Source organism: Antechinus flavipes, chromosome 1 (genome assembly GCF_016432865.1).
Source record: "Antechinus flavipes isolate AdamAnt ecotype Samford, QLD, Australia chromosome 1, AdamAnt_v2, whole genome shotgun sequence".
Taxonomy (NCBI): Eukaryota; Metazoa; Chordata; class Mammalia; order Dasyuromorphia; family Dasyuridae; genus Antechinus; species Antechinus flavipes.
This window is the reverse complement of record NC_067398.1, coordinates 185,129,868-185,157,457: the sequence shown is the minus strand read 5'-3', so window position 1 is coordinate 185,157,457 and position 27,590 is coordinate 185,129,868. Positions and strand designations below refer to the sequence as shown.

General features: G+C 33.9%; 1 protein-coding gene across 4 annotated transcripts in view; it reads right to left on the bottom strand.

Moving 5' to 3' along the window:
• FAM81B (family with sequence similarity 81 member B) overlaps positions 1–25,236 on the bottom strand; it is an 80,339-nt gene extending 55,103 nt beyond the window's left edge. The window contains exons 1-4 of one of the 4 annotated variants that reach the window (XM_051993825.1): positions 25,099–25,236; positions 24,628–24,740; positions 20,777–20,841; positions 9,481–9,724 (exon numbers count right to left, since the gene is read on the bottom strand). In XM_051993825.1, the coding sequence (XP_051849785.1) occupies positions 9,481–9,724; positions 20,777–20,820 (288 nt within the window). In that variant the 5' untranslated portion in view covers positions 20,821–20,841; positions 24,628–24,740; positions 25,099–25,236. Of the gene's footprint in view, positions 1–9,480; positions 9,725–20,776; positions 20,842–24,627; positions 24,741–25,098 lie in introns of those variants that run through there. The other 3 variants (XM_051993835.1, XM_051993842.1, XM_051993851.1) reach the window with 3 other exon arrangements.
• Positions 25,237–27,590: the final 2,354 nt, after the last annotated feature.

Here is a 27,590-nt window from a genome sequence, read left to right as displayed (position 1 = left end):
TGAATCCAATTCACTTGCATGGCATGACATCACCTCCCCAATATCATGGTCCTCTTCAAGAATGAAGGATGAACAACAAAAAGCCTTGTTCATATATTGGACTAAATTGTTTCCAAATTGTCAATCAGGAGGTCAGTTTAGGCAATATAGTTTTATTGGAATATCATTACAATAAGGAAACTAGAGGTTGCTCACAATGAATGCTCACAGAGGGTAAGTTTATATTCTAAAACATATCTAACTACAGAAAAGTATTTTATCTACTTGTCTAATAATCTATAGAACACTAAATATAGAAGAATAATAGTAAAATAGATATTTATCCCAAGACTGTTTTTCATCTTTGAAAAAAGGAGACTGAGAAAACAACAATAATGGATATTTATATGGTCTTAAAGTTTAAAAAGCATTTTACATTCATTATTTCATTTAATCCTCACAACCATTGGACTTGTTTTTACAGATGAGGAAACTGAGTCTCAGAGAGGTTAAGCCACTTGCCCAAGACCATACAATTAAAAATAATATCAGAGGTGGGGCTTGAGTCAGATCTTTGCAACTTAGTCCCCAGCATTATTATCATTACTTTTATTTTATGCTGCAGATTTATTCTTAAATCTATTGTACATTCTAAATATTGATTTCAAAAATTGTGGATAGATTGGATTTAGAGCCTGAAAGAAGCATGGGTTTGAATCCTGGATCCAATATTTATTAACTGTGTGATCCTGGGCAAATTAATCTTTCTTTCTAAACTTCAGCTTTCTTTTGTATAAAACTTTCATTTTGTCAGATCAGAGTTCAAATCCAGCATCAGTACTCTATGTCACAAGGTTGTTGTGGGAATCAATTAATGTAAACAACTTTGTAAACTTTTAATGTTTTAAAACTTTAGTGAATCTGTAACCTAATTAATGTGAGCATAGGTATTATATATGCTGAGATATGTACTTATTGGTATGTATTTCTTTAGGGACAGATTTCAATTCATTCACATTTTCTCATCCTGTTTACTTCCTTTTCATGTTCTCTCAAGGATTCTCTCCAAATTATCTACCTTGCTACCTTGTCTAGTTTGCTTGACATTGATTCAAAGGTACTAGGGAAGTACTTAAGAGTTACTATCTGTCACATTTGGCCTCAGACATTAGGTGTGTGACTCTAGGCAAAGTCACTTACATTGTGTCTACCTTAGTTTCCTTCAGCTTTAAAATAAGGATTGTAATAGCACCTACTTTGTAGAGTTGCAGAGTGGCTCAAATGAGTTAATATTTGTAAATATTTGTAAATGGCTTAGCACATTTAGGCATGATGTAGGCACTAAATAAATGCTTGTTCTTTTCCTCTCTCCTTCAAGTGAAAATCTAATTTTTGCTTATTTGTCATTATCAGAAATATACTACATCCACCATGGATTTTTCCATTGCCCTTTGGGCTTACTTAGCTTCTGATGTCAAATGGAGTTTTCTTCATGGAGATTAGGAAATGTTTCTTTTGTGGACTTTGTATTTTTAATGCCCAGTATAGTGCTTTGCACACAGTAGATGCTTAATAATTTGTTAAATCAATTCTTTGGAGATCATAATGCTCCAGCTAGAAATTTCTCTGATAATGTCCTTTACACTATTTCTGCATAATTCTTTGTGTTGCAACAACCCCTGCATACATACATGCAACATTATTGCATAATTCTTTGCATCCCTATTCTTGTCCACTATGTGCCTATGGGTAATTATCAATGATATTTTATAGAGCAGAGAGTATTCCATGACTCAGATCTACACAACATCACTAGAATAATGTTGATGTTTGAAAAAAGTGGGCCTTTGTTTTCAGGAGAAGCTTGGAGTTCAAAAGAACTGTTCAATCTTCTAAAAACAATATTGTTCACTTTCCCCTTCCATTCCATTATGAACTCTAAAAGGGAGCAGGGGGACAGGAATGAGAATGGTGAGCTACCTTCAATTTAAGAATCTCTTTCTGGGAAAAATGGGAGGAGGAGAGCTGAAAAGGTTCAATTTACCCACATTTCAGTAACTGGAATCCAGACACAAGCTCTGATTTTTGCTAGTTAAGCATCTCAGTGGGCTCAACTTGATATCACTCTGACTATTCAAGCCCATCTCAGATTGAAAAGGGAACAACTGGTGAACTCTGAGTGGCCAGGAGATCCTTGGGAGATGTCATCTTCTTTGAAAGTAGGGACCACCTCATTTTTCTCATTCTCTCCTTCCTTCTCTTTCATGACAATGTTCTTTTCTGGTTAACTTATTTATTTGGCCACTTTTCAATCTTGTCTAGTGAGTGATTGATTATATCTTACCTCCTAATTAAGAGGGTTCCTTCCAAGATTCTTTCCTGGGATCTTTTCTCTTTTATCCCTTCTTGATCATGGCTCAACTATTACCTCTATGCAAACAACCCAGATCCATTTACAAGTTCTCATGTCTCTCTTAGATCATAGTTTTTCATTGTTAATTGACAGGATCTCTCAAAGATGATGTCATCCCACTCAATATGTTTAAGATAAAACTCATTGTTTTCTTTCTACTCTCCTATCCAAAGCCATTCTAGTACAAACTTCACTATTTCTGTTAAGGATTACTCTTTTATTCACCTACACTCATAGTCTCATTGTCTTTCTCAAGTTTTACCTTTCCTTCATCTTCCATATCCCATTAATTTCCAAATCTTATCAATTCTATCTCCACAACATCTCTCCACTCCTTACCCTTCTATTAGCTAACCCATGATTTTCATGTCCTATCATCTCTTCCTGGATTACTGCTTTGACTCCTCTTTTCTCTTCAAATCATTATTAAATAATGTTTCTAAAACACGTTTGCCATGTTGCTCTCCTGCTCCTTGATCAAGTCACTCTCCTGTTCAAGAATTTTTAATGGCCCCATATTTTCTTTAAGATGAAATATCAATTCAGTTTTTGACTTGAAAACCTTCACAGAATGACTCTTGTCTCTCTTCTGATTTCATATTCCTTCTTTCATATATCTTGACCTTTCTGCTGCTTCACAGACATCATTCTACCTATAGCTTCAATGACTTTGTGTAGGCTGACCTCTTTTTCTGGGATGTGTAATCCCTCACCAGAAAATATTTAATTTAAGTGCTGTTCTAATATGAAATTTCCCCTCACTCTTAATTTTTGTAAATGCTATATCCCTCATCAAATAGTACAGTATTGATTTATCTGTTTGAATGATAAAATAATGATTAATTTTTGTATTTCCAATACATATCACAATTTTACATATGGTAGGCAGTTAATAAAAAACTTATGAATTTGGATTAGATTGGGAGTTACATTAGAATGTGAGCTTCTTAAAAGCATGGAGCACTTTGTTTTTGCTTTTTTTATATCTCCAGAATTTAGCATAATGCCTGGAACACATTTGCTTGTCTGATTGATTAGCAGAAGATCCTTTGGAATCACTCAGCCCTCATTTCTCATATATAGTTTCTCTTTCACATCAATCTCCCTCAATAATTTTTTTTTTGCCTTTTCCAATAAATAGTTTTGCTCAATATGCCAACTTTCAGCGTGTTTTCCTGGCTTTTAGTAGGATCTTTTTAATCTTTAATTTTTTTAATCTAAGGTACTCTCTCATTTGATCTTGGTGATCCATACATGAGATATCATAAATAAAAAATTACTCAAAATTCAACTCTTAGACCTTTCCTGTATTCTTTTTATCTTGACTCATAGCTATTATACAATATAGAATGAAAATATCAATGAGTATGTATTAAATGCTTATTAGGTGCCAGGAACTATGCTATAAATACAAATATAAATGAACATATAAACAAATAGTCCCTACTATGCTAGACAGTAAACTTAATTACATAATTGTATTGTTGTGTTTATATGAAAAACATTTGCAGCATATACCTATATATCTTCTGTGGATTGGATGAAAAGGACTATTCATATTTAAAGGAGCTTGGAATTCCCTAGGAAAGTCACATATGTCATAAGGAAGGTGTACATCATGGCATTACTATGTTCCAACCCAGAAAATTTCCCTGGAATGCCAGCATTTTGGGGGATTAATTATAACTTGTTTAAAATATTGAGTGAACCTTATAGACAGTTTGACTACTGGGGTTGATAATCTGGCTGACTCCAAAACCTGACAAACCGTGCTTCTGGGGCATGCAAGAAAAGAGCTATACCAGGACCACAGCATTTTATACATGGACCAAGGAACTTTATATATATCGAATGGCTAGAAATTGGGGGTGACTTATCTAAACACTATCTCAGTCCTTCTCACTGAACTTAATCAATTTATCGAATCTGAGTTGGAATTGGAAATCAATGACAAGAAAATTTCTATAGTTCCTAGTAGGAATAACTCAGATTTCAGAGAAAGTGAGAGAATAGAATTTTAAGAAGAAAAAATATTTAATGTCTGTAATATGGATTGATTCATAGAATATACTTTGTAAATTCCTGTGTGATAGAATTGAACTACTATCCACTATTTGGGGAATATGCTACTTTTAGCAGAAATTTAGAATTTGGAGCAGCACTGTTCTTGGACTTCATTGATTTTTCTATTATACACTAGAGTAAAATTACATCAATTAGAACCTCACTCATTTGGAATTCATGATAATTTGACCATTATTGGACTAGAGTTAACTTTGGCACTATCTACATAAAAAGGACTTGCTAAGCAAATGGACATGAAACTGTCAAAGATCCATATACAGAAATCTGACCGTTTGTAAATTAGCTGATGGAATCTGCCAGAAGAGCAAGAAAGCTTGCCTTATGGTTCAAAAACCAACAAATTTCATTTTACAACGAAACTTTTTTTAACCAAATTAAAGAAATTAGTTCAACTAACCTTTATAAAGCCCCTAACATGTGCCAGATATTGTACTAGGAATATGAAGAAAGGTAAAAGATATTCCCTACCCTCAAGGAGCTTTCAGTCTAATGGTGGAGTGAACTTGCAAATAATTATGTATCAACAAAATATAGACAGGATGAAAGGTGAATAGTCTCAGAGGGAAGGCACTAAGATTTAGAAGACCTTGGAAAGGCTTTTTGAAGAAGCTGGGACTTTGAATATGTAATACATAATGATTAAATTTGTTTAAAAAATAATGCATTTCATTTTTAATTGTGAGATTGAAGGAATATCCAATCATAGAACCATAAGATAACAAGATTTAGAACAAGAAAAGACTAGAGGGCTGCGCAGGGGTCCTCAAACTACGGCCCACGGGCCAGATGAGGCAGCTAAGGATGATTATCCCCCTCACCCAGGGCTATGAAGTTTCTTTATTTAAAGGCCCACAAAACAAAGTTTTTATTTTTACTATAGTCTGGTCCTCCAACAGTCTGAGGGACAGGGAACTGGCCCCCTATTTAAAAAGTTCGAGGATCCCTGTATCTTGGTTCCTTTTTCCCTCTGAATATTCAAGAAACCTCTCTCTTCTGATTCTCCTCCTACCTGTTTGATCACTCTTTAGTCTGTATTCCATTCCCTTTGTTTGTGAGTGCTTTTTGGCTATGTATTATGCTCTTTTTCCTTTCACATTTTTGCTTGGTGATCTCATGAGATCCTCTGGGTTCAGTTATCACCTCTATTCAGATGACTCACCAATCTACACACTCATGCCTCATCTCTCTCCAGAATGATAATCCTGCATTACCAGCTGCCTGATGGACACGTCCATTTGCATGTCCCAATATTACATCAAACTTAATATGTCCAAAACAGAAATAAAACATGGTTATCTCTCTAACTTTCCCTTTTCTGACTGCCACTCTACTAGCTTTCTATTTATCCAGTTTGGAAATCTTGGCATATTTGACTTTTTTTTCTTCTCCTTTACTGTCCATATTCAACCAGTTGCTAGGTCCTGCTTAATTTTATGTCCATTTCTGTCTATTTCCCTTTTCTATATACATATTCTCACCACTTAATTTCATGTCCTCACTTTGCTTGATTATTGCTATAGCCTCCTAATTGATCTCCCTGCTCTCTGCCTCTAATTTTCCATCCATACAATTGTCAAGTTGATATTCCCAAAGTATAAGACTAAGGCTGTCATTTCCCTACTTAGGAGAAAGAGCTTCTATTGATCTAATATAAAAATACAAATCCCTCATTTTAGCATTTAAAGCCATTCAATTTGAGTCCAGCCTATTTTTTTGCAAACTCATTCTACTTGACTTCTTCTAAAGTGATGGTGTCCAGCCAAACTAGCCTATTTGTCCTTTCCTTCCCCCAGATCTGTTCTATATCTTTGTACATGCTGAACCCTCATATCTAGAGTGCTCTTCCTCCTTTTCTCAGTCTCTTGGAATCCCTAGCTCTTTTTAAGATTCAGCTCTAAAACATCTCCTACAAGAGGCTTTTCTTCATCCCATTAGTGTTTACTATGTGTTCCATACTAGTTCTTCCTCAGTAGAATGTAAGCTCTATGGGGGCAGGAAAGAGTTTGTTTTTGTCTTTGAATCCCCAGAGCCTGACACAAAGTAGGTACTTAATCTTTGTTGAAATGTTTTAAATTTAAATTCACTTTCTTTTAAAGTCTGAATGAAACTATGATTTTATGATCCTACCTGATACTAATTTCTGAATATGGAATACAAAATATAGACTACAGAAAATATTATACTACTTAGAGCAATAAATTATTTTAAAATATTTTAACAGTAGATAATTAGCTCTTGTATAATGTAATATGTAATATATTTCAACAATATATCATTAACTAATTAACTCCTAATGCTCAGTAAGACCTCTATTTAATAATACTTCATTGTGGTTTAGTTTGACTGTATGTATTTATTTATTTTTAGTTTATTTTACCTTATTGCTGAGGTAATTGGGGTTAAATGACTTGCCCAGGGTCACACAACTAGGAAGTGAGAAGTGTATGAGATCACATTTGAACTCAGATCCTTCTGACCTCAGGGCTGGTGGTCTGTCCACTGTCCACCTAACTGCCCGACTGTGTTTATTTTTTAAAAGTTGTCTTGAAATTTAGATTCTCACTAATTCAGACTAGTATTTTCCACCAATTGGTTTGAATTAAGGATTTACATAATATGACTCCCATGGCAGATTTTCAAATACTTTTGAGATTTTGTACTATGTGGCTAGTGCACTGGGTTAGTTTGTTCTTTTCAAAATGAAACTGAAATAGCCACTCACTAGAACCAAAGATGTCCTTATTCCTAATATCTGGTAAAAAGAACATAAGGAAAATTTCAGGGAAAATGGTGATTTTATTAAGAGTTTCATTCTATTTGCAGTTTCCAAAGATTTGGATCCTCAAGGTAACTATTTTTGTTCTAATATTAAGTTTCTATATTCTCCTGGTCCACCAAAAATGCAACTCCTTCTATATTTTATGATTTCCACTTGACTCAATTCCCAACCCCTATCCACAACATCTGAATCCCTGAAAAACTCTTTTCTTATCTTCACCTCCAAGCTTCCCTAGCTTCCTTTTGATCTCTGTTAAAAATCCTATTTTCTTCAAGAAGCTTTCCCAGTCTTTCTTACTCTTAGTATCTTTCCTCAAAAACTACCCCTAATTTATCATCTATCATCTACCTATCATCTATCTATCTATCTCTCTATCTATCTATCTTTCTATTTATCATTCCCTTGTTAGCACACAGTTGTTTGCATATTTTTTTTTCCCATTAGATTATGAGCTCTTTGAGAGCAGGAACTGTTTATTATTTCCCTTCTCCTTTTTTTTTTTTTTATCCCAATGCTTAACACAATGCCTGATACATAGTAGGTGTTAAATAAATGCTAGTTGATTGACTCTGACTTGCAATACTTACTTTGCTCCCAATGAAGCCTAAGTTACTTCTTGTAGCAACATTAACTGAGTTTGATGACACTGGAATATTTTGACTAATAACTTTGGCTAATATCTAAATTACTATTCATTAGCTACAAATAATAATCATTTATTTCTTTAGTACTAAGAAAATATACCTTCAAAATAAAGTGAAATTTCAAAAACAGATGTTTTTATTTAGTTATTTTCAGAATGAATAAGGTACTAGACTTGGAGAAAAAATATTAGGGTTCAAGTTTCACCCCACAAACTTGCTTTGGAATCCTGGGCATCACAACCTTTCTGGGCTTCAGTTTACTCATGTGACAAATGAGATAATGAGAGGGTTGGATTCAATAGTCTCTATGGTTCCTTTCGATTCTAAATATATTGTCCTACGACATTTATTTTTTTTTTTTGGCAAGTTGATCAGGGTTAAGCGAATTGTCCAGAATCAAACAGCTTATAAATGTCAACTGTCTAAGGTCATATGTGAATTCAAGTGTTTCTGACTCCAGAGCTGGTACTCTATCCAGTGTACTATCTAGCTGTCCTTGTCTTATAACATTCTTACAAATGTTTTATCAGATTAAATATGGAAAAAAATGGATCTTTAAGGTTTCTTATCTTTGCATTTAAGAATAATAAGAGTCAGATCCATGATCCATCCAGGATAGTTTCCTTTGTCTCTGTCTCTTTGTCTCTGTCTGTATCACTATATTTCTCTTTCTTTCTCTGTTTCTATCTCTTTGTCTCTGTCTCTGTCTCTCTGGGCAAAGGAGGCATGTTCAAGGAGGTTGAGGTTATCTTTTCTGGTGAAATTTTCAAATAGTTTGGTTTTCTTAACTTATTTTCAAGTTTATCAATGAATTTATCTAATACATGTTCTAAAAATTTTTACATTTTTAGCTTGTACCAGTGATTTAACCTTAAAAAACTCCTAATTGACAAATATAATCAAATTTAAAAAATTACCTTTTTTACAGCTCTTAGGGCATTAGTTGCATCTTTATCCCAGAATACTGACTTCTAGGGATGGATGGTAGGTAGGAACAATTTTTCTTCTTAGGTCAGTGGGCAAGGGAGGGAGGATGGGAAGGAGACCAGTATAGTGGTAGAACTTGGAAGATTATCATGTTGGGTGGGGGGTTAGGGAGGAACACATCCTCACTCATATACCTCTGTTCTGGAGGAAAGAAGTATATGCTACCTCCCTCACTTTGCCCCCTCTTCTAAAGTTCCCATTGCCCCCCTACCCCTCTCAGAGCCTCTTACAACCATACTAGTTAGCTCCATCTTATAAGGGCAGAGCCTATGTATCACCTGGCCTGAGCATTCAGGCCACAGTTTACATGCTTAAGATCAGGGATGGAATTAAGAGAGAGTGTGTTCATCTGCCAGACTTGTAATATTACTAGGGTCTTTACTTCCTGTTCTTCCTCTTCTTGTACACTCCCAAAAATCCTTAATTTGATTTATTCTAGGAATGAGAATTTTTCAGTTCAGTTCTGTTACTTTGCTTCATGTGATAATTACTATTTTAACAAGGAAAACCCATTTATGTCATTTAAAAAATGGTACTCGTAGTAGATATTTTTTGTTAAATAATGATGACACCAAATGGGAAAAAAAAGTCACCTGGATGTTTTGGTTGAGCTTTTTGACAATGCTGGTGATAGTCTGGATGTGGTTTTCCAGTAGCTGCCGGGCCATTGACTCCTCCCTCTGGAATCCATGGCTCCCTTGAAGACAAGATGAAATCTCCTCCTTGATGCGAAAGGCCTGTTCAAGAAGAACAGCTATAGTTCTCTCCTGGCTAGAGAGTTGTTCTTCTACAGGATACCTCAGATTCCCTGGAAGAGCAGGAAGAAAAGGCTGATCCCTGGCCAGAGGAAAAAAATAGAAATCAAAGGCTTTTATACTGATAAATTTGAGGAAGAAGTTCCTTTCTCTTTTCCACCAGTATCAATCAACTCATGGAATTAACAGTAACCTCAGTGAAACAAAAAAGTTGAGTGAAGTTTTAAGGACCACTGTGCTCAGAATCTTAGTTTTATGTTCCTTTTAAAATGCAGGTCTATCTCACTATCTTGACATCATGCTATGACTCATAAAATGTTTTTATCATAAACAAATGGTATGTTATAATGTAACAGTTTTATGCTACAAGGTTTACATCTTACATGTGTTTAAATCATTCAATTAGCCATAGAGTAGAATAAAAGTTTATTTTCATTATTAACTGACACAATTTACCAGGAAACAATTGAGTCTTATTTTCCCTTATTGTTCTTTTTTCTACAAAACAAAGTCCAAACAAACTTTGGAAATTATGAGATTTATTAGCTAGACATGACTTTATGAATTATCTAGTCCAAATCCTGCATTTTATTTATGAAGAAATTTTTCTTACTTCTTTCCTTCTAGGAGTAGTTTAACATCTGTGTTTAAGTCCCATAGATGATAATGACTTACTTTTCCTATAACATCACTGGGACAAAAAAACTTTGAATTTATTTTTCTTTCTTGATTTTGTCTTTTTATTTATTTTATTTATTACTCAAAGTCTCAAAGTCCAAAGACCCAAATGAAACTAATCCCACTTGTTCAACATGAAAGCTTTGACTTGCTTTGTTTTAAATGTGGGTCAGTGTGCCCCCTGTGGCCATTGTTCCCAGGGGCTCACCATAATTGAAGCTAGATTTAATGCAGACAACCAACTGGTTTTATAAAAGTCTATGCAACTCAGTGTATGCTAGCCTTAGCCTTCCCAGGTCCAGCAGTGACTATGTATGTGCTACATCAATCCTGGACAATTTTTTTTCTTTTAAAAGAATTTGGAAAGAATGCTTGAAGACATCAGTGAGGATCTTTGAAAAATTTATTTTCTTCCTGGTTTTTCTATCAAGAAATACTTGTAGGAAAACAAGTTCTTTGTCCCTTTGTTCCTGGCTGGATGTTTGTTTTCTTCTGTTTGTGGTGTCTGCTGTCCTCAGATACAAGAACTCCTTTAATCAGCAACCAATGTATCTCGGACTAATTTAAGAAGCTTAATAGATGGGCTGTGATGGGTGCAGTCTTTATTGGTCTTAGTGATAGTGGTTGCTTACAACATTCATCCTAAATGAAAGATAAAGCTTTCATTTCACCATGAAGGTTGTTGGAAACTGCAGCCAGAAGACAGAATGGCTCCCTATAAACATGTTGCCACAACTGATCTCAGAGGACAATGAGGAAAGAAAGGTATGTTGCTTTAATAAATTATCTCCATAACAACATAACAAGCAATATTTATATAGCACTTTAATATTCACAAAACCCTTTCTTTGTAAAGTAGGCAGAGCATTTTACAGATAAGGAAACTGAAATTCAGAGAGATTAAATGATTTATACATGGTGATGTAGATAAGTCAATTTTGGCCTTGGGTTGGAATCTAAGATTCCTAACAATAGATCTGGGGCTCATTGTATTAAATAAATTTACAGGTTCCCCATACAACAGAAAGTCACTAATCCTAAACAAAGCTATTTTTACCTTAGGAATCATTTTGACCCTATCCAGTTACAGGATAGCTGTTCAAGAGTTTTTGACGAATTAAATCTTTTTAAACCAACATACTATAGTGATAAATGTCCATGCACCACTACTTCAGCCTTGCCTCAGAAAATGCAAATGGCTGAGTGATCCTAGACCTCATGGCCTTGATATTAATCTTTTCCTTTCAAGAATTAGTAGAGACACCCTTTTCAGAGTAGAGGTAGACTATGGCTTCATTATGGAGAAGGTGGGACTTGAAGAGGAGATAAAATTTACAAATTAAGAGGATAGAATAGAGGGCATTCCAAGAAAGGAAAATAGATTAAGTGAATAAATAAATTGTAAATAAGCATTGAGTATGTGCTGACAAGTTGAGGTTATGTGTTATTAAGTTGGAGGAGATATCAAATGAATTAATTAACACCAGATTGTATCTTAAAAGATAGAGATGGTTATACAATAAGACATAAGGAGCCACAGGAGAGTTTTCAACCTGGGAATAGTATAAAATGAGGAACATGAACTAAGTTATGTCTATGATACTTCCAGTGGTTATTGATTTTATGGAAAATGGGATATTTAAGGAAAATTTATTTGTTAGTTGGATATGGCCATGGTAGGGTAGGATTAGAAAAGTCAGGGATGGCTCTCTGAATGAACATAGAACAGTGAAATGAGACAAAGGAAGGGTTTGTGCTGTTTTCCTCAAAACCTGATTGTACTTCTCCATTTCTGTTAGTATCATTACCATTAAATAGTTTATTCACCACATTTGAAATTCTTGGGATTATTTCTGATTCTTTCTTCTCTATTCCCTCATGTCCAAGATTTGTGAGTTCTGTCTTGAAAATCTTTCACATCTTTTCTTGTTTCTCTATTCCTACCATCTCAACATGAATACCGGTGCTTATAATCACTTTCCTATGTTATTATAATAATGTCCTAACAGGCTTGCCTGCCTCTATCCTTCCCATCCATCTTCTATTGTAGTGTTAGATTATGCAAATGTCTTGATGCTTACAGCTAATCTGGTCCTTTCCTCTACTCAAAATCCTTTGGTTTTTGCACATTTAAAAACAAAGGATTCCATGAAGAGGAATTCTATGGAGAAGTCAGCCCAGAAAGATGTGGGTAAATTCTTTTTAGTTTTACTTTTGGCTGTTGACATTTATTTTTATTTTTAAAAACCCATTGGTATTGATGTAATTTGTTTTCACATCATTTAAGTTTCCTTTTCTATTTCTCCTCCCAGAAAGCCATTCCTAATACCAAAGAAGAAAAAAAGAGGGGGAAAACCTGAAATTTGCAATTTTCCATAGCCATAGACCCCTACATTTATGAAGATATGAGGAAAAATATACACTCAGATTTGATCCTTGGGATCAAATTTGGTTATTATAATTTCCATAGTATTCATTTTTGATTATTTTGTATCATTGATCATTCCATTCACATCGCTGTAGTCCAAAGTTCCCAGTGATCTCATAATTATCAAGTCTCAGTCTTTTATGAATCTTTATGCTTTGGAATCTGTCTTCAACCTTTGTTACTTAAATTATCTTCTTATGTTGTATACTCTCTCCTCTTTAGGTTTTTGTGGCATTAATGTTTCCTTAGCTCTTCTGAACTTTCCTATTATTATTGAATGCCCACTATCCTCTTTGTCACCCAGACTTGTAATCTTCACAACATTCTTGACTAATTTCTTGCATTTCTTCCACATATCTCATCTGTAGTGAATTGTAATTTACACATTTTTTTATAATGTCCCCTTTTCTTCCACTAGTTGCCACTGTGGTATAGGTTCTATTGACTCATGGAAAGGCCATTGTAATAGCTGTTTAATGGGTTTGAAGGCAACATCTTTCCTCACTCAAATCCAACAATGATTTTTCCAAAGCATATGTCTGACCATATCATTCCCCTACTTAATAAATCTTAGAGGCTCTCTATTCTAGAACCAATTAAAGATGCTCTTTTCAACCTTTAAATCTATTCATATCTGGTCCTCTCCTATCTTTCTAGTCTTGCTATATTTTTCTTCCTTGCATATATCTTCATGTCTGGCTATCTCACACACAAAGTACTCTATTCTTCAACTTTGTACCTTTTTTCTCTCTGAGATTAATTTCCATTTACACTATATCTTGTATGTATCTAATAATTATATTAGAATATGATCTTGATGGTAGGGGTTGTGTTTTTTTGCCTTTCTTTACTTGGCTCTTGAGCTATTATCCCAAAGTACACTCATACTGACCTGGCACTATACCTATTCAGGGCTAGAACCTTAAGGGTTTGGCCAATGTCTTTATAATACTACAGCTGATGAGTATTCCTTCCAGCAAGGATTTTCAGTGAGCTTCTAGTTAGATTTTACAAAGAGGCATTTTCTAAAGTGGTAGAGTAAAAATAATTTGTACTGTGAAAAATAGCCCATTATCACTTATTAATATTCTTTAAATGTAGCTTTATGTGGCTAGAAATGGTCTAACCCCAAAATTTACTTGTAGAGATCAGACTGACCTCAGAGATGCTCAAGGGAAGCGAGTTGATTGTGAGCTATATTTAGATGCCAACTGGTATTTGTTTGGAGGAACTCAGATATTGTTTTCAATTTCCCGCATCAGATTGACTTAACTGCTGATATTCATCTCAAATCACACTTCTGGAGACTACCTATTACTTATGTGAAGTTAATCAGGAAAATGTCCTTATATCCTTTTCCTGAATCTCACAGAGCCTTAAAGAGAGGGAGCCACACACTTTTTTGTGACTTTCTCTCTTCTACCAAGTGAACTAATACATTTCTTTATAAAACTATTTTAGATTTTGTGGTCCCTTCTCACAACTTACAGTTTCTTCTAGAACATTTCTTTCAAAAGATTATAATATGTTTTTCTGCCTGTAAATACAGAGTCTGGGAAAAAGCAGATTTGAGCCCAGAGATCACATGTAGGAAAAGGTATAACTCAGCTCTTGAAAGTTCTTTTATTGCCATTCTCAAAATGTTCTGCTTGGCTCTCTGTTTTCTTCTGGCTCTCTGCTAAGTCTTTATTCTGATTTCTTCATCAATACAGTCTGTTCTCGAATTTTGTTGTAGAAACTGTTTTTGAGGATGCTGTTAGGACATGGAGTAAAATGTCCAAATTCTCCAGAGCCTTTGAAAATGACAAGATCCAGCCAAGAGGAGGAGAAGCAGCCTTGATTGATGAAAAGTTCCACCCAAACTCATTCTTTTTAGAGGATGATTCTCTCTCCTGGCTCACTGTTCCACTAAATTCATGCTTCTAATCCACTCCCTGGTTTTATATAATTGTACAATATGCATTATAATAGGACTTCTCAAACTTTTTTCACTTGAAAGAAAATTGCCCAAGAAATTTTTACATAACCCCAGATGCATAAGTATATAAAATAGGTATGCAAATCAAATATTTACTGATAATAAATCATTATTTCAAGATACCTATATTCAGTTACTTAAGAAGCTTTGCATTAAAATGATCCTATAATGCATTACAATGTTCCTCAGTCAATTGAAACAGATTTCCTATGAAATTTGTTCACACTCAGTGAAGAACTGAAATCTATTTTCTCCTGATGCACTTGTCAGCATAGCATACTGTTACTTACTTGGGGCAAGGAAGGGTGATTTATTTGCTCAATTACACATTACACATGTGGTCCAATGTTTTACTACAGTACCTAGCACATAGCAATGCTTATCGACTGACTCATTTGTTGTAGTAATTTTGTAGGCAGTTTTCTCAGTCCTGAAAAGACCATAAATGAGTTTCTCTGACATCATTATTCAAGTTATCCATACATCCCAATGGCAGAACAAAATGGTTTTTCTCAAATATCAGAATGTGGTCACTTCTTATCCTTTGAGATTTTCTCCTGACATATGCAATCTTTTTTTTTTTTTGTATTCATCTTTTTTTAAGTCATCAAAAGGCACCAACCTCTGAGCTGTCAACATGAGGAAAATTAATATATTGGTATAATGTGGACAAAAATCACCAGCCCCTTGATGAAAGAATTTTAGAGACCTTTTCAGAGAAAATGTTTTTACTTGTACTTCCATAGATTTCAAAACTATGAAAAGTAAAAAAAAGCAACATATTTTAAAGATGGAATCTTCACCAAAAAAACACCTGAGACACTAGTTCTATTAGATTTGTATGACTTACTCCAGTTGTGTTTTAGTTAGCAGATGTAAGTGTATGTATAACATCACTTTTTTTCCTGCTCTATTCTTGTGAATAAACAAATCTATTTCAAAGAATTAAAAACATGTTGGTTTGGGGTAGACAGAGGTATGATTTTGGTCAATACCACATTATAAATATGGCAAAGAAAAAAACAGAAGAAAAACTTAATATGTTTTGCTATATGTACAATAGACATGCAGCTGCCTAGATTGTGGTTTTGTCATTCACCCGAACAGGAAAATATTAATATAAGTTTAGGAGACTTATGTTAAGTATCATGAAAACATTCCAGGGAGAATATGTGTCACTAATTTTTACATCTCCCACAGTACCTGGCACTTATACATAAATATTATGCAAACTTTAAAATGATGCATAAATGTGAGATAATTCTCACCATCACAATTTGAGAAGAAGAGAAGTGGATCTGGAGGGAAAAGCTTATGGGGCTATTCTGTAGATTCCATATATGATTCCGAAGGTGAGAAACTGGAGGCAAATCAGATAAATGTAAATGGAAACAATGCCAAACTCAGATTTTATGTACAAGTCAAACTTGGACGGGGGGTAGAAAGGGAGAGGAAAAGAAGAGATGGGATGACGTATGGCCTATAGGACCCCATGTTCATTCAGAGGCATTGTAATGATCATCCAGGAAAAGGACTCAGGGTCCCTCTTGTCCCAGGAAAATTATTTCATCTTTTCTAGTCCCTAGAAGTACAGCTTAATAAAAGTACTATTTCTACTTCTTATAGGGATGACCTTGAAGCCATTTCATAATCTCTCAGAGATTTCACTTAATGATCCTGAAATATTAAAAGTAATAATAAAAATAAGAGGAATTATCAGGGCTATTATTTTTTGGTTCAGGAAAATGAACCAAGAAGGAATCACACAGACACAGATATACATACATATACATCCCGAACAAGTTGCCTCTTTTGCTAATTCATTCCCTTTATTTCAGGTCTTTTGATATGGCTCCTGAAATTAGTCTGGAAATGAGAATCATATAATCTGATAATTACATGGTTCTTTAAGGCTTACAAAGTACTTTAAAAGTTTTCATTCTCTCATTTGACTCACCAAATAATCCTGAAAATAAATGTTCCAAATACTATTCTCCCTAGTTGACAGGTGAGAAAAATAACCCTCAACGAGATAAGTTCCTTGCTCAAGGTCACACAGTAAAAGTCTGAGGTAGAATTTGATTATGATCGCTGTCTCTAATTAAAATGGACACAATCACTCTATGGCATAAACATTACTAGAGGACTCATTTGAGCTATTCCCAAACAATATGATGCTCTTATTTTTGATCTACCTTCTGATATATCCAAATATTACTGAACCAAGGATCATGAAATATCAGTTTTCATAACATAGTAGCAAAAGTTATGTATCACTGTATAATAAAATGACTGCCATCATACTAAAAAAATCCTTGAAAACAATTCCTTTCAGGCCTAGATGCCTTATTATACTCAAAGAAGAAATAATAAATCATTTATCATTTTACTCATTTGACTTACTGAAACTTTTATGTGCACAGACTTTAAATATAAAGCACTGGTAGTCAGCCAGAGGGCCTTTACCTCCCCAAATATTCTCCTGTGAGAATTATTGAAATATATATTGGCTACAATTCAGCCTATAGGGCTGCCAGGAGAAATCCCTTCATTTTATTTCTCCTTTTTTCCCTCTGGAAACTTAGAATAAGAAGCAGAACCATCACATATAGAGATTATATTCACCTTAAGGTGAATCTACAAAATTTTAAATCAAATTAAGGATCTTCAGAGCTAAAACTCCTAAGTCTCAAAGGAAAATAAATTTTTGTAGTTCGTAAAATGTTTGAGCCAAAGGGAGCTTTATAAATCCTATAGCCAACCTCTTGGCATCTTGTAACTCTGAGACTTTTAATAATGGATAGAAGATGGGTTAACTTTTCTCCAACAGTCTTGTCGAGCAATCTCACTAGGTAAACTTAACACCTTAGCCCCTGGCTACTTTTTCTGTTTTAGATTTCCTTTCCAGAGTGTATGACCAAGCATCAACTGCATAATAGATATATTCAGACTTGGAAGTGACCTGGTAAGTTCAAGAGTCCAGAGAGCTTTTGAGTTCAGCTGACTAAAGGAAAATATGAATTACTTCATTGAGAAAGATGACTAGTAGTTGTTTGAATAGTATAGAGCTAAGGTGGAATGTGTTCTCAGAAATTGCTTTGCATATTGGTTAGATTTTAATTTTTAGCTTCCCGGGAGAGATTATAATAGCAATTATAGGTTAAGTTAAAGAATCCTGTTTTCCGTTATTCTATCAATGGGCACTTGTAAAAAGTTTTTTTGGGGTATTTTAACATTTCTTTTATAGAGGAAATAAATAGTAGCTCTATGCCCTGATTCATATAGGGGAGACCTAACCATGAGCCAAGAAGTCAAATTTTAAATAATTTGTCACTGGAGCATTGGAATGGAGGTGTAATGGATCAAAGAATATGAAACAAAGGCACCTAACACCTATCCTTCTTATGATAGGCCAAGATCTCCCTAAATTGAACGCAGGTACATATAGAACAGAGAGGTCCCTGAAGGAGAGGAATTAGATGCCCTAGGCCTTGGACTTAGAACTGATTTCTAATATTCCACAAGAATTCTGTATCCCCTCCAACAAAATTATTTTGAATATGTTTGAGTATCTTGGAGATGCAGTATGCAGCAGTGGGTAGAGTGATTGGCTTGGAGTGCTGACTGGAATTTTTACAAATTTATGTTATTTAATTTCAAATGGAACTTCATCGTTCAGGCAATTCTCTCATACTTCCCTAATTGACTCATTATCCTGCTCACCACAGTAGCTTACCTTCTCTCCTCAAATCCCTCCCAATATCTCAGTTGAGAAGCTTGCCTCATATTTCACTAAAACATTTCAGGCTATACCTTGAGAGCTCTTTTCTTTAGGCTCCTCATCTCATATTTACTTATATTTTGCTGTGGTCACCTCTTTTCTTCCATCTCACATGAAGAGGTAGCCCTTCACTATTCCTAGGCAAACTTTCACTTGCATCCTCAGGTTCCATTTTATCGATCTTTCTTTTATCCCCATTCTATCACTTATCTTCAGTCTTTTCCTGTCTACTTATCTACTACCTACAAATATGCTCAGGTTTTCCCCATTCCCAAAAAACCCTCCCTTGATCTATCCATTCTCATCAACTTTCATCATATCTTTCCTTTCTTTGTTGACTAAACTCCTTGAGAAAGCTGTTTAACTCCACTTTCTTTCCCCTCACTCTGTTCTTAATTTTCTAATTTGATTTCCTATCTTATTCACCTGAAACTGCTCTCTGGAAAGTTACCAGTAATCTCTTAATTGCCAAATCTCACTTTTCCCCTCAATATTATTCCTTGTTGCCTTTTACATTGTTGATCATCCTCTTTTCCTTGATTTTTATTCTCATCATACTTTTGTGATACTACTCTATCCTAGTTCTCCTCTTGTCTATCTAACACAAAGAAATACAACCAAGTGACTGTCTCCCAATGATTTTATTCCTTTTTCATTTCTTAGTCTATAGATAATCATTAGATTTTAACCAAATACACTTGGTTTTTATTAGAAATGATCCTTATCCTTGCTCACCACGTTTTTAAATAAATTTAATAAATACTTATATAATTCCTAAAAATGTCCAAGGCACAATATGTAGCCTTATAAGGTATATATGATGATTAATAATTTCTGTCCCTTACATAGATATAATTTTTATCCAGATTTTTTTGTCCAGATTTGGCTTTTTTTCTTTATAATTTTGAGGAGTTTTATGTTGTTCTAATACTATTTTAAATGTTTTAATTCTCCCATTAAAATAATAAGAGTTACAGAATGAATCCAGAGTCAAACTTTATCAATCTATTAGTTATAGGAAAAAAATTAATGGAAAAAAGTGCCTAGGTTTGAAGTAAAAGGTCTGTCTAAAATATTTCAGGTTCAAGAAAAACAGGAACGCAGTGCCAGTATGTAATAAATAGAATTCATACTAAAAATCTTGAAAGAAACAGATAAAGATATCATATAATGAAAGAAAAAACTATATGTAACAATTTTTATTTTATATGTAAAACAATGCAATAGCTAGTTAAATGTGTGATATAAAGCTTAGCAATAATATAAAAAGAAAGAGACAAAAGTGGAATAAAATAGGAGACTTCAATGCTCCATTATCAGGATATGACCAATCCAAAATCATCAATAATAAAAAAATAAAGAATATGTTATTAAATGAGTTGGAATAAACACATATTTGGAGAGAACTGAATAGGAGAAGCAAGAAATATACATTCTTGTAAAAATAAACATAGTGTTCATTGTGTGTATGTCCCTTCCCAGGGAAGTGATGGCATAAGAGAAAAGACATTTAAGTATGACCTTTGGGAGATGTATGTGGTAGTAGAATATTTTATTGCTCTGCAGAATGCTTTAGCAAAAATTGATGTGGGGAAAGCTTCATTTCAATAGTCATAATTATTTTTGAGAAGGTCTAAAGTAAGGACATGAGGCAAAGTCATTAATGCTTTTCAGCCTATGTCTATGGTTTGGCCATTAGTCATTATTCATTTGCAGGTACATTTTGGATGGGATCCAGTTTGTAAAAAGTTGAACAAAGGAATAACATAATTTTTTCTTATGACATTGACTGCTTATACTTCTCTCCTTAACTCTTCTCTTCCCCCTTTCCCCCCTGCTCTGTTTTCATTATAAAGGGTTACAACAATTATAAAGTTCATAGCTTGTTTTCCAATCTTCTGAATTTTACCCATATAATTTATAGTCATAGAAAAGTTCACCTAGGCTCTCTTTATAAAATTTGCTTCCTCTGGAGAACTAAAAGAAACATCTGGGAAAGTTGACAAAGGTATGGACTAATATGATCTCTCTGATTTCTTGTAGACCCTTGCGTTTATGACCAAGGATTTTAAAAATAGAGTAGAGGCAGCTAGATGGTGTAGTGGATAGAACACCAGCCCTGAAGTCAGGAGGACCTGAGTTCAAATCTGGAAGACACTTAACACTTCCTGGTTGTGTGATCTTGGGCAAGTCACTTAACCCCAATTGTCTTAGCCAAAAAAAATAGAGTAAATAATTTTAACTTTAACTATTGAAAATATAGACTTACTTGGGAGCATACTGAACTATATCTGTGGAATTCTCAGTTGACATTCTGGCTGGAGGAAATCTTACCTAAAACAAAAGTAGCAAATTTTTAAGACATTATTATCAGTTTTATAAACATTTGAATTTCAGACAGTACATCTAATGCATTATGTCAGGGAAATTCATTAAATCTTCTTGGCTTATTCATATTGCTAATGATAGAAATCAAAAGCCCAACCTAGAAAGACATTGGTCAATAGTGTGCAATAATTATGATATCTATCATTCATAAAATTTCCTTTCATACATCTTAATGAAGTGCCTAAATTCGAAACCCAACTATATACATTAAAAATCCTCACCATTATTAAACATTTTCCTGTTAACTATTATGCCATAGCTATTCAGCTAATGCTAATTCAATTTGTTTAAAAATGGAGTTCTTCCCTGTTTTTGAAGGAGAAATGACAGTGTCTTTGGAAGTATTTATTAATTTTCAAGTGAGCAAGACTCATAGAAAGTCCTTAAACAAAAAGATTTCAGAAGGCGTAAGTCAAAAGTTCATTATCTGTAGAATGGTTCAATTACTTTAGAATAACTGATCACATAGTGAATTATTTCTGGCATGTTGACTAAAGTTGAAAAAAAAATGAAATATTTTTGTTCCAAGGAAGTTTGAATGACAAATTATTGTACCCAATATAGGTATTCTCAACAACTCTTTGTCTATAAATTACAATAATTGAAGATAACTGGTCATACAAAGATTGGAAAGATAATATGAAATGCAATGAAATGATATTATACTAGAGGATCTGAGAAAATTATTCTAGTAATGATAATGTGTTTACTCTCAAACTTAAAAAGTACTTGTATGAGGAAAGAGGCAGAATTATAGAATGAATATAGCACTATCCTTAAATTCAGGGAGACACAGTTCCAGTTCTGTTTCTGATACCTTAGCTGTAAGACACTGCACAAGTTACCTGACAACTGCATGCTCGGAATCTATTCTCTAAGACTATTTCAGAGACTAGTGCCAGTCTACATCCCTGAATGGATTTTGCACATTTCAATTTTCCCTTACCAATGACATTGCAGGTTTAGATTAAAAAGGATAAAAAGAGAAAAAGTCAAGCATGTGTAATATGTATTTTTATATACCTATGAAATATGTGTTTATATATATAATATATATACATATGTATGCATGTGTGTGTATATATATATGTATATATGGAGAGAGAAAGGAGAGGAAAGAGAGACAGAGATAGGAATGAGAAAAGGAGAGAGGGAAGAAAAGAAGAAAGGGAGGGAGAGACAAAGACAAAGAGATACAGTGAGAGAAACAAAGAGAAAACAGATTTACCCTAATTTTAATTTAAAAAACCCCTGGATTATTTAAGTACTGGTGTACATAGTAAGAATGGCATTCTATTTCAATAGATTACAAATTGGTGTCTAGCATACCTTCTTTATATTTAGGAACAGAAAACTTTGATTACTGTAATTTCTATTAGAGAAGTAATGTGACAGTGTAGAAAGAGGATTTGGAATCTTAGGAAATCTAAATTCAATCCCTACCTCTGACATATACTGATTATATGACTCTGGAAAAGCCCCATTGCCCCGAGTAATGCTCTAAGATTTGAAGTTCTTGAGCAGGGTAGGTACACATATGCATTTTCCAAAAGATTTTCCACTTCAGCATCCTCTTATGCAAGTGAAATCTTCAAAACCAAGGCAAAACAAGAAAAATAGGCCCTGTGAAAATTTCTTAATGTTTTGCTTTTATCTATCCCTAACCTGCATTACCTATATTATCAGGTGATTGTGAGAGGAAAATAAGTAATAAATCTTAATTTGTTACTTAGAAGCACTTATTAGGTACCCACTAATATAATCCTACGAACATTTATTAAATACCTACTATGTGCAAGTTCCTGGGCATACACTGGGATACAATGAAATTTTTTTTAAAAAGGACAATAGTTGAACTCAAAGACTTAAAATCTAAAAGGGGAATCAACACTTAAAAGGAGATAGGACAAAGGGGATACTTGGCATGGGTTCATCTTGTTCTGTGAAGTTGAAACCAGGTAGAGCAATAGATGTAGATTCGAGTAATATGAGAATCCATTTTCTGCTCCTTATAAAGGAAAATATAGGGATCCTCCAAGCATCTAATCAGCATTAGTGTCAGGCAAAGCTTGAATTAAGTAGCATGGTTAAACTTATGTGGGAGAATAAACTCAAGGTCACCAATTATTGGGGTAAGGACTTTCTATTCAACAGAAACTACTGGAAAATTAGAAAAAAGTCTGGCAGAAATTAGTTAGACCATCATCTTGCTTGATATATAGTAATACACTATGAATTGATAGATGAACTAAATATAAATGATCATATAGAGAAAGACATAGATTTTTTCCTTTGAAAAATTATATGATAAAAAATTAGATGAGAATGGAAGGAGCTATCTTTTGCAACTATGGTAAAAATTCAAATTTTTAAGTAAACAAGTACAGAAGTGATAATAGAAGAAAAAGGAAACAATTTCAATATCATAAAATCAGAAATTTAATGATAACAAAACAAATACAAAAAGAATTAGAAGAGAAATTAGTTGAGAAAAAGTTGAGATAGCAATATCACTGATAAAAAAGTTTGATATCTAAAAATATAGGTAATATAAATAAATGCAACAATAAGTGATCAAAGAATATGGGCAGATATTTGTCATAAATAGACAAGCTATCACTAACCATATGAAAAAATGTTCAGAAAGCACTCTTAATAAGAGAAATACTAATGAAACAATTTAGTGGTTTTACCTATGTAAAGAAAGAAATAAAAAATAAAAAGAGAAAGAAAAGAAAAGAAAAAAAAGAAAAAATATCAATAAAATCAATACCATTAATGGAAAAAACCATTAAAAATGGACACAAACTAAAGACTTTTGTTATTCCTTGGCTAATTTAATGTGTATTTTAAAAATACCCTCCCAATATATATGCATGTATATGATATATGTGTATATATATGCATGTATCTATAAATATATATATATGCAAAGAAATAAATGTTACTTTTCTACCAGAATATGTACACTAGCCACATATTAAATATGAATACTATTTATACATACCTATAACTACAAATGAAAAATGGGTGAGGGTAAAGACAAATGTGATACAGATAATCATGGGAAATTACATAAAATAAAAAGGATGAAGTAAGCAGAATAAAGAAAAAAAAATATATATATATAATGATTATAAGAATGTAAACACATAGAATGAGCACATACACATAGCAAAACCTAACAAAAACAAATGTTGCAAATTTACAAAAAATAGTCATAGCTCAAAAAGAAAAGATACCATAAGTTTCTTGTTAGAACTTATCAGTTCTAACTGACTGACTCTGATACATTCTAATAAGCAAATAAGTAGTTACATATCAGAAGTATCTTCATCCCAATCCTCTGCAGAGGCAGAAGGTCCTTTAGTGTAATACATTGCACATAATTTCAGACTTCTGTCATAGTTTGATAAGTTGTTTTAATTTTTCTCTTCTTTGTTATTCTTTAAAAATACTATGTTATATGGGGTCATCTCTGGGAGAAGTAAAGGGAGAGATTCTGGGGAAAATTTGGCTGATATTTTAAAATAAGACATCAATAAAAACTCATTAAAAAACTGCTTTTTTTCCTTGTATAGCCACCAGTGTTTTTAATAGGATAAAAGACTTAAACTTGAGGATTTAAGTCCTTGGTCAGTATGTTTTCGAACCCTCTACAGAACACAACTTTTTGAAAGACCTGGAAGCTGAATTTTCTACCCCCAAATATCAAGACTCTGCAATACTTGCTTTTTTTGTGTGTCACCGGCAGCATCGGATAGGGAGCCATCAATTTTACAGGTCTCTTAGTTGGCTGTCTCAGAGGTACTTTTGTTTACTTCAGTCTCTAGGTTACCAGAATGCTGAATCAGATAAAGAACTTAATAAGCAAGGGAAATTATTCTTATTTTTCTTCTAGGAGTGCTGTTTCTAAGAACCATTTAACGTGCTCTGATAAAAAGTAGCTCCTAATGCAGAGGGGATTTTTTCACATCTATTAAAAATTATGATAAATTGCTCATTATTTACAGGTGGCTTCTTGTGACACTTCCTGGAAATATTCTTTAGGATAGAGTAATTTTTTAAGATCAGAGAAACAGGAAAAGAATAATGATTTGTCATTCCATTTTGTCCCAATTATGAGAAATCTTTAGGTTTATTTCATAATTATTTCATGTCTCTGCTAACAAATATGAATGAGAGAAAAAGTGAGGTGGATACCTGAACTCATGATGCTTAGATTCGTAATTGTGTTAAAGCAAACAGATGGTGTAGAGAGAGGTTCTTTTAAAACTGGACTTTCAGTGGACATTGCATCTTAACCACACTTCAAATATCTGAGTGTCCAAATGAAACACTGGGTATTGTGAGTGTGTTAGGGTTCTGTGATGTCAAAGGTTGGTTCTTGCTCATTAAAGCAATGGAATCTAGAAACTGCCAGAATCTTCCATTGTTTTTCTTCATATCCCCTGTCAATAATGAAATGAAATCATTCATGTGCAACCTCAAGTCTGTAAGTCTGGGAGAACTGCTATTGAGAATCTGATGCTGAAAATTCTTAGGACAACTGAATGGATTTTTACTTATAGGTCACAGGAAACAGTAGAGTTTTAACATGGTATTGGGAATTCTGGGATGAAAGGAGAAAAAAGATTTCATCTTTCTCAGATGAATTATGGGCTGAATTAACAAATTAGAGGGACTTTGCCCTGATATAGGGTTTTTCTTTCACCCTAAATCTCTTACACTTTGAAATTCTTGTGGATTGCTCCTATAGAAGATGACAATTAGAAAATGAGGAAGAACCCATCCCATCTCTTAGTAGAAGAAGGCAGTAGTGAAATGGACTGGTAAATGTCACTCACATCCAATCTTTTTCCTTTCCTCTGTCCATGGCCAGGGAGCAGCCCTCTATTACCTGCCAGACCTATCCAATTTCTGATTCTTTTACCTTCTGAATGGAAAAATTATCTGGGAAAAGCCTATTGTCCCTTCCTATACCTCTTACTCATGCTTTGTTCCCCTGACCAAAACACATTCAGTTCTATTGTTTGATATAAAAATAAGGCAAAGTAGATAGTCACAAATCCTGACTCTTGAGGTTAATTTTGGCAGCAAATGGTGTTATTCATCCTTCATTCTCAAAGAGGACTATTCACATCACAAGGTGATATCTTGATTCATTTGTGAACTGGATTTAATTAATCCAGAATTGTGCAAAGTTGTCAGCCCCACTTTTATCTTCTAGAATCATTGAAGTCCAGTGGCAAGACAAAGGCAATGACCTGGGAAACTGTGGATGATCATGCAGTCTTTTCCATGTTTGATTAAGCTCTTAAGTACTCTAAACAGCACCTGCTTCAGCCACCTTTATGGCATTTGGAACAAATTAGTTCTCATTTGCCCATTCTTTGAGAGGAAATCTTCATGTAGTTGAGGTAGATATTCCCCTAACTCATTGATGGGTTTGAGGCCCATTGGTTACCCTCCATCTGGCATAATCCTTCTGTCAAAATGGTTTTTACCAGGCGTGGATGCTGCACATGCTACAGCTTCTTGGAGCCACAAGTGAGAGTTGAGTGACAGGTGAAGACCAAAGGTAGATGAGCAGCCTTAGAAACAGCTTGACAAGCCTTCATACCTGAGGGGTAATTATTTTCTATTTGTTGCTAGTCCTCTCTGAGCATCTCATTGGTTGAGGAAGACCCCTTTGGTTCTTTGGGAGACACTTATGATTCCCTCTCAGAGGGAGTTGATGGGTAAGAGAACTGACCACTTTATGTTTCCAAGAGAGATGTAGAAAATGAGCCAATTGACAAAATACTCCTAGAAGAGGATCTAACTTTTTCCATGTTATGAATGTCTTTGGTAGTCTGGCAAAGCCTATAGACTCTCCAGCATAATGTTTTCAAATGGAAAAAAAATACATAGAATACAAAGGAAAACAAATTCTATTGAAATAACAATTTCAAAATATTTTAGAAAACAAATTCAGGGAGCTTAAGAACCCCTTCCCTAAACAAAAAGACACTGATGGAAGAATAAGCCTCATGCAAGGTAAGATCTGAGAAACTGGTGTTGCAGTGGCCAATATGGAAATATGTTTTGCATGCCTTTACATTCCTAATGTGTCATATTACTTTTCTTCTCAATGGATGGAAGAAGGACTGGAGGGATAGAATTTGGGACTCAAAATTTTCAAAATCTTAAAAACTAACAAACCAAGAAAGAAATATATAAACAAGCAATATTTTTAAAGAAAGAAATTGATGCTGCAGCAGCTGAGGTCAAGTGTCAATAGCAGCTTTTCTGTGACTTTGACCCCAACTAAACCAAAATTTGTCATTATGTATTTCTATAAACTAGTTGCCTCATTCTACTCTTAGGATGTTCACTTTCTGTAACATTTGGGTATCTCACTCTTGGAATTTTTTTTTTTTTTTCTGTCTCTGGGATAAATTTGTTTTTGATATTCTTTTTGACAAAGTTATTTTATTTTTCTCCTGTATTTGAGGTTTTTTTGATGGAATTATTTTGAGCTGCTTCCAAGGCCAACTTTTATTTATGCTAGTTGAATGAAATTTTGTTTCATTTACCATTCATGTAACTTTGTTTCATATGTTTATTTACTGTCATTTTTATTTGATATTTTAGTTCCTATTTTAATTTTTGCCTTGTCTTATCTCATTTTGTCCCCTTTGTTAGATAACAAT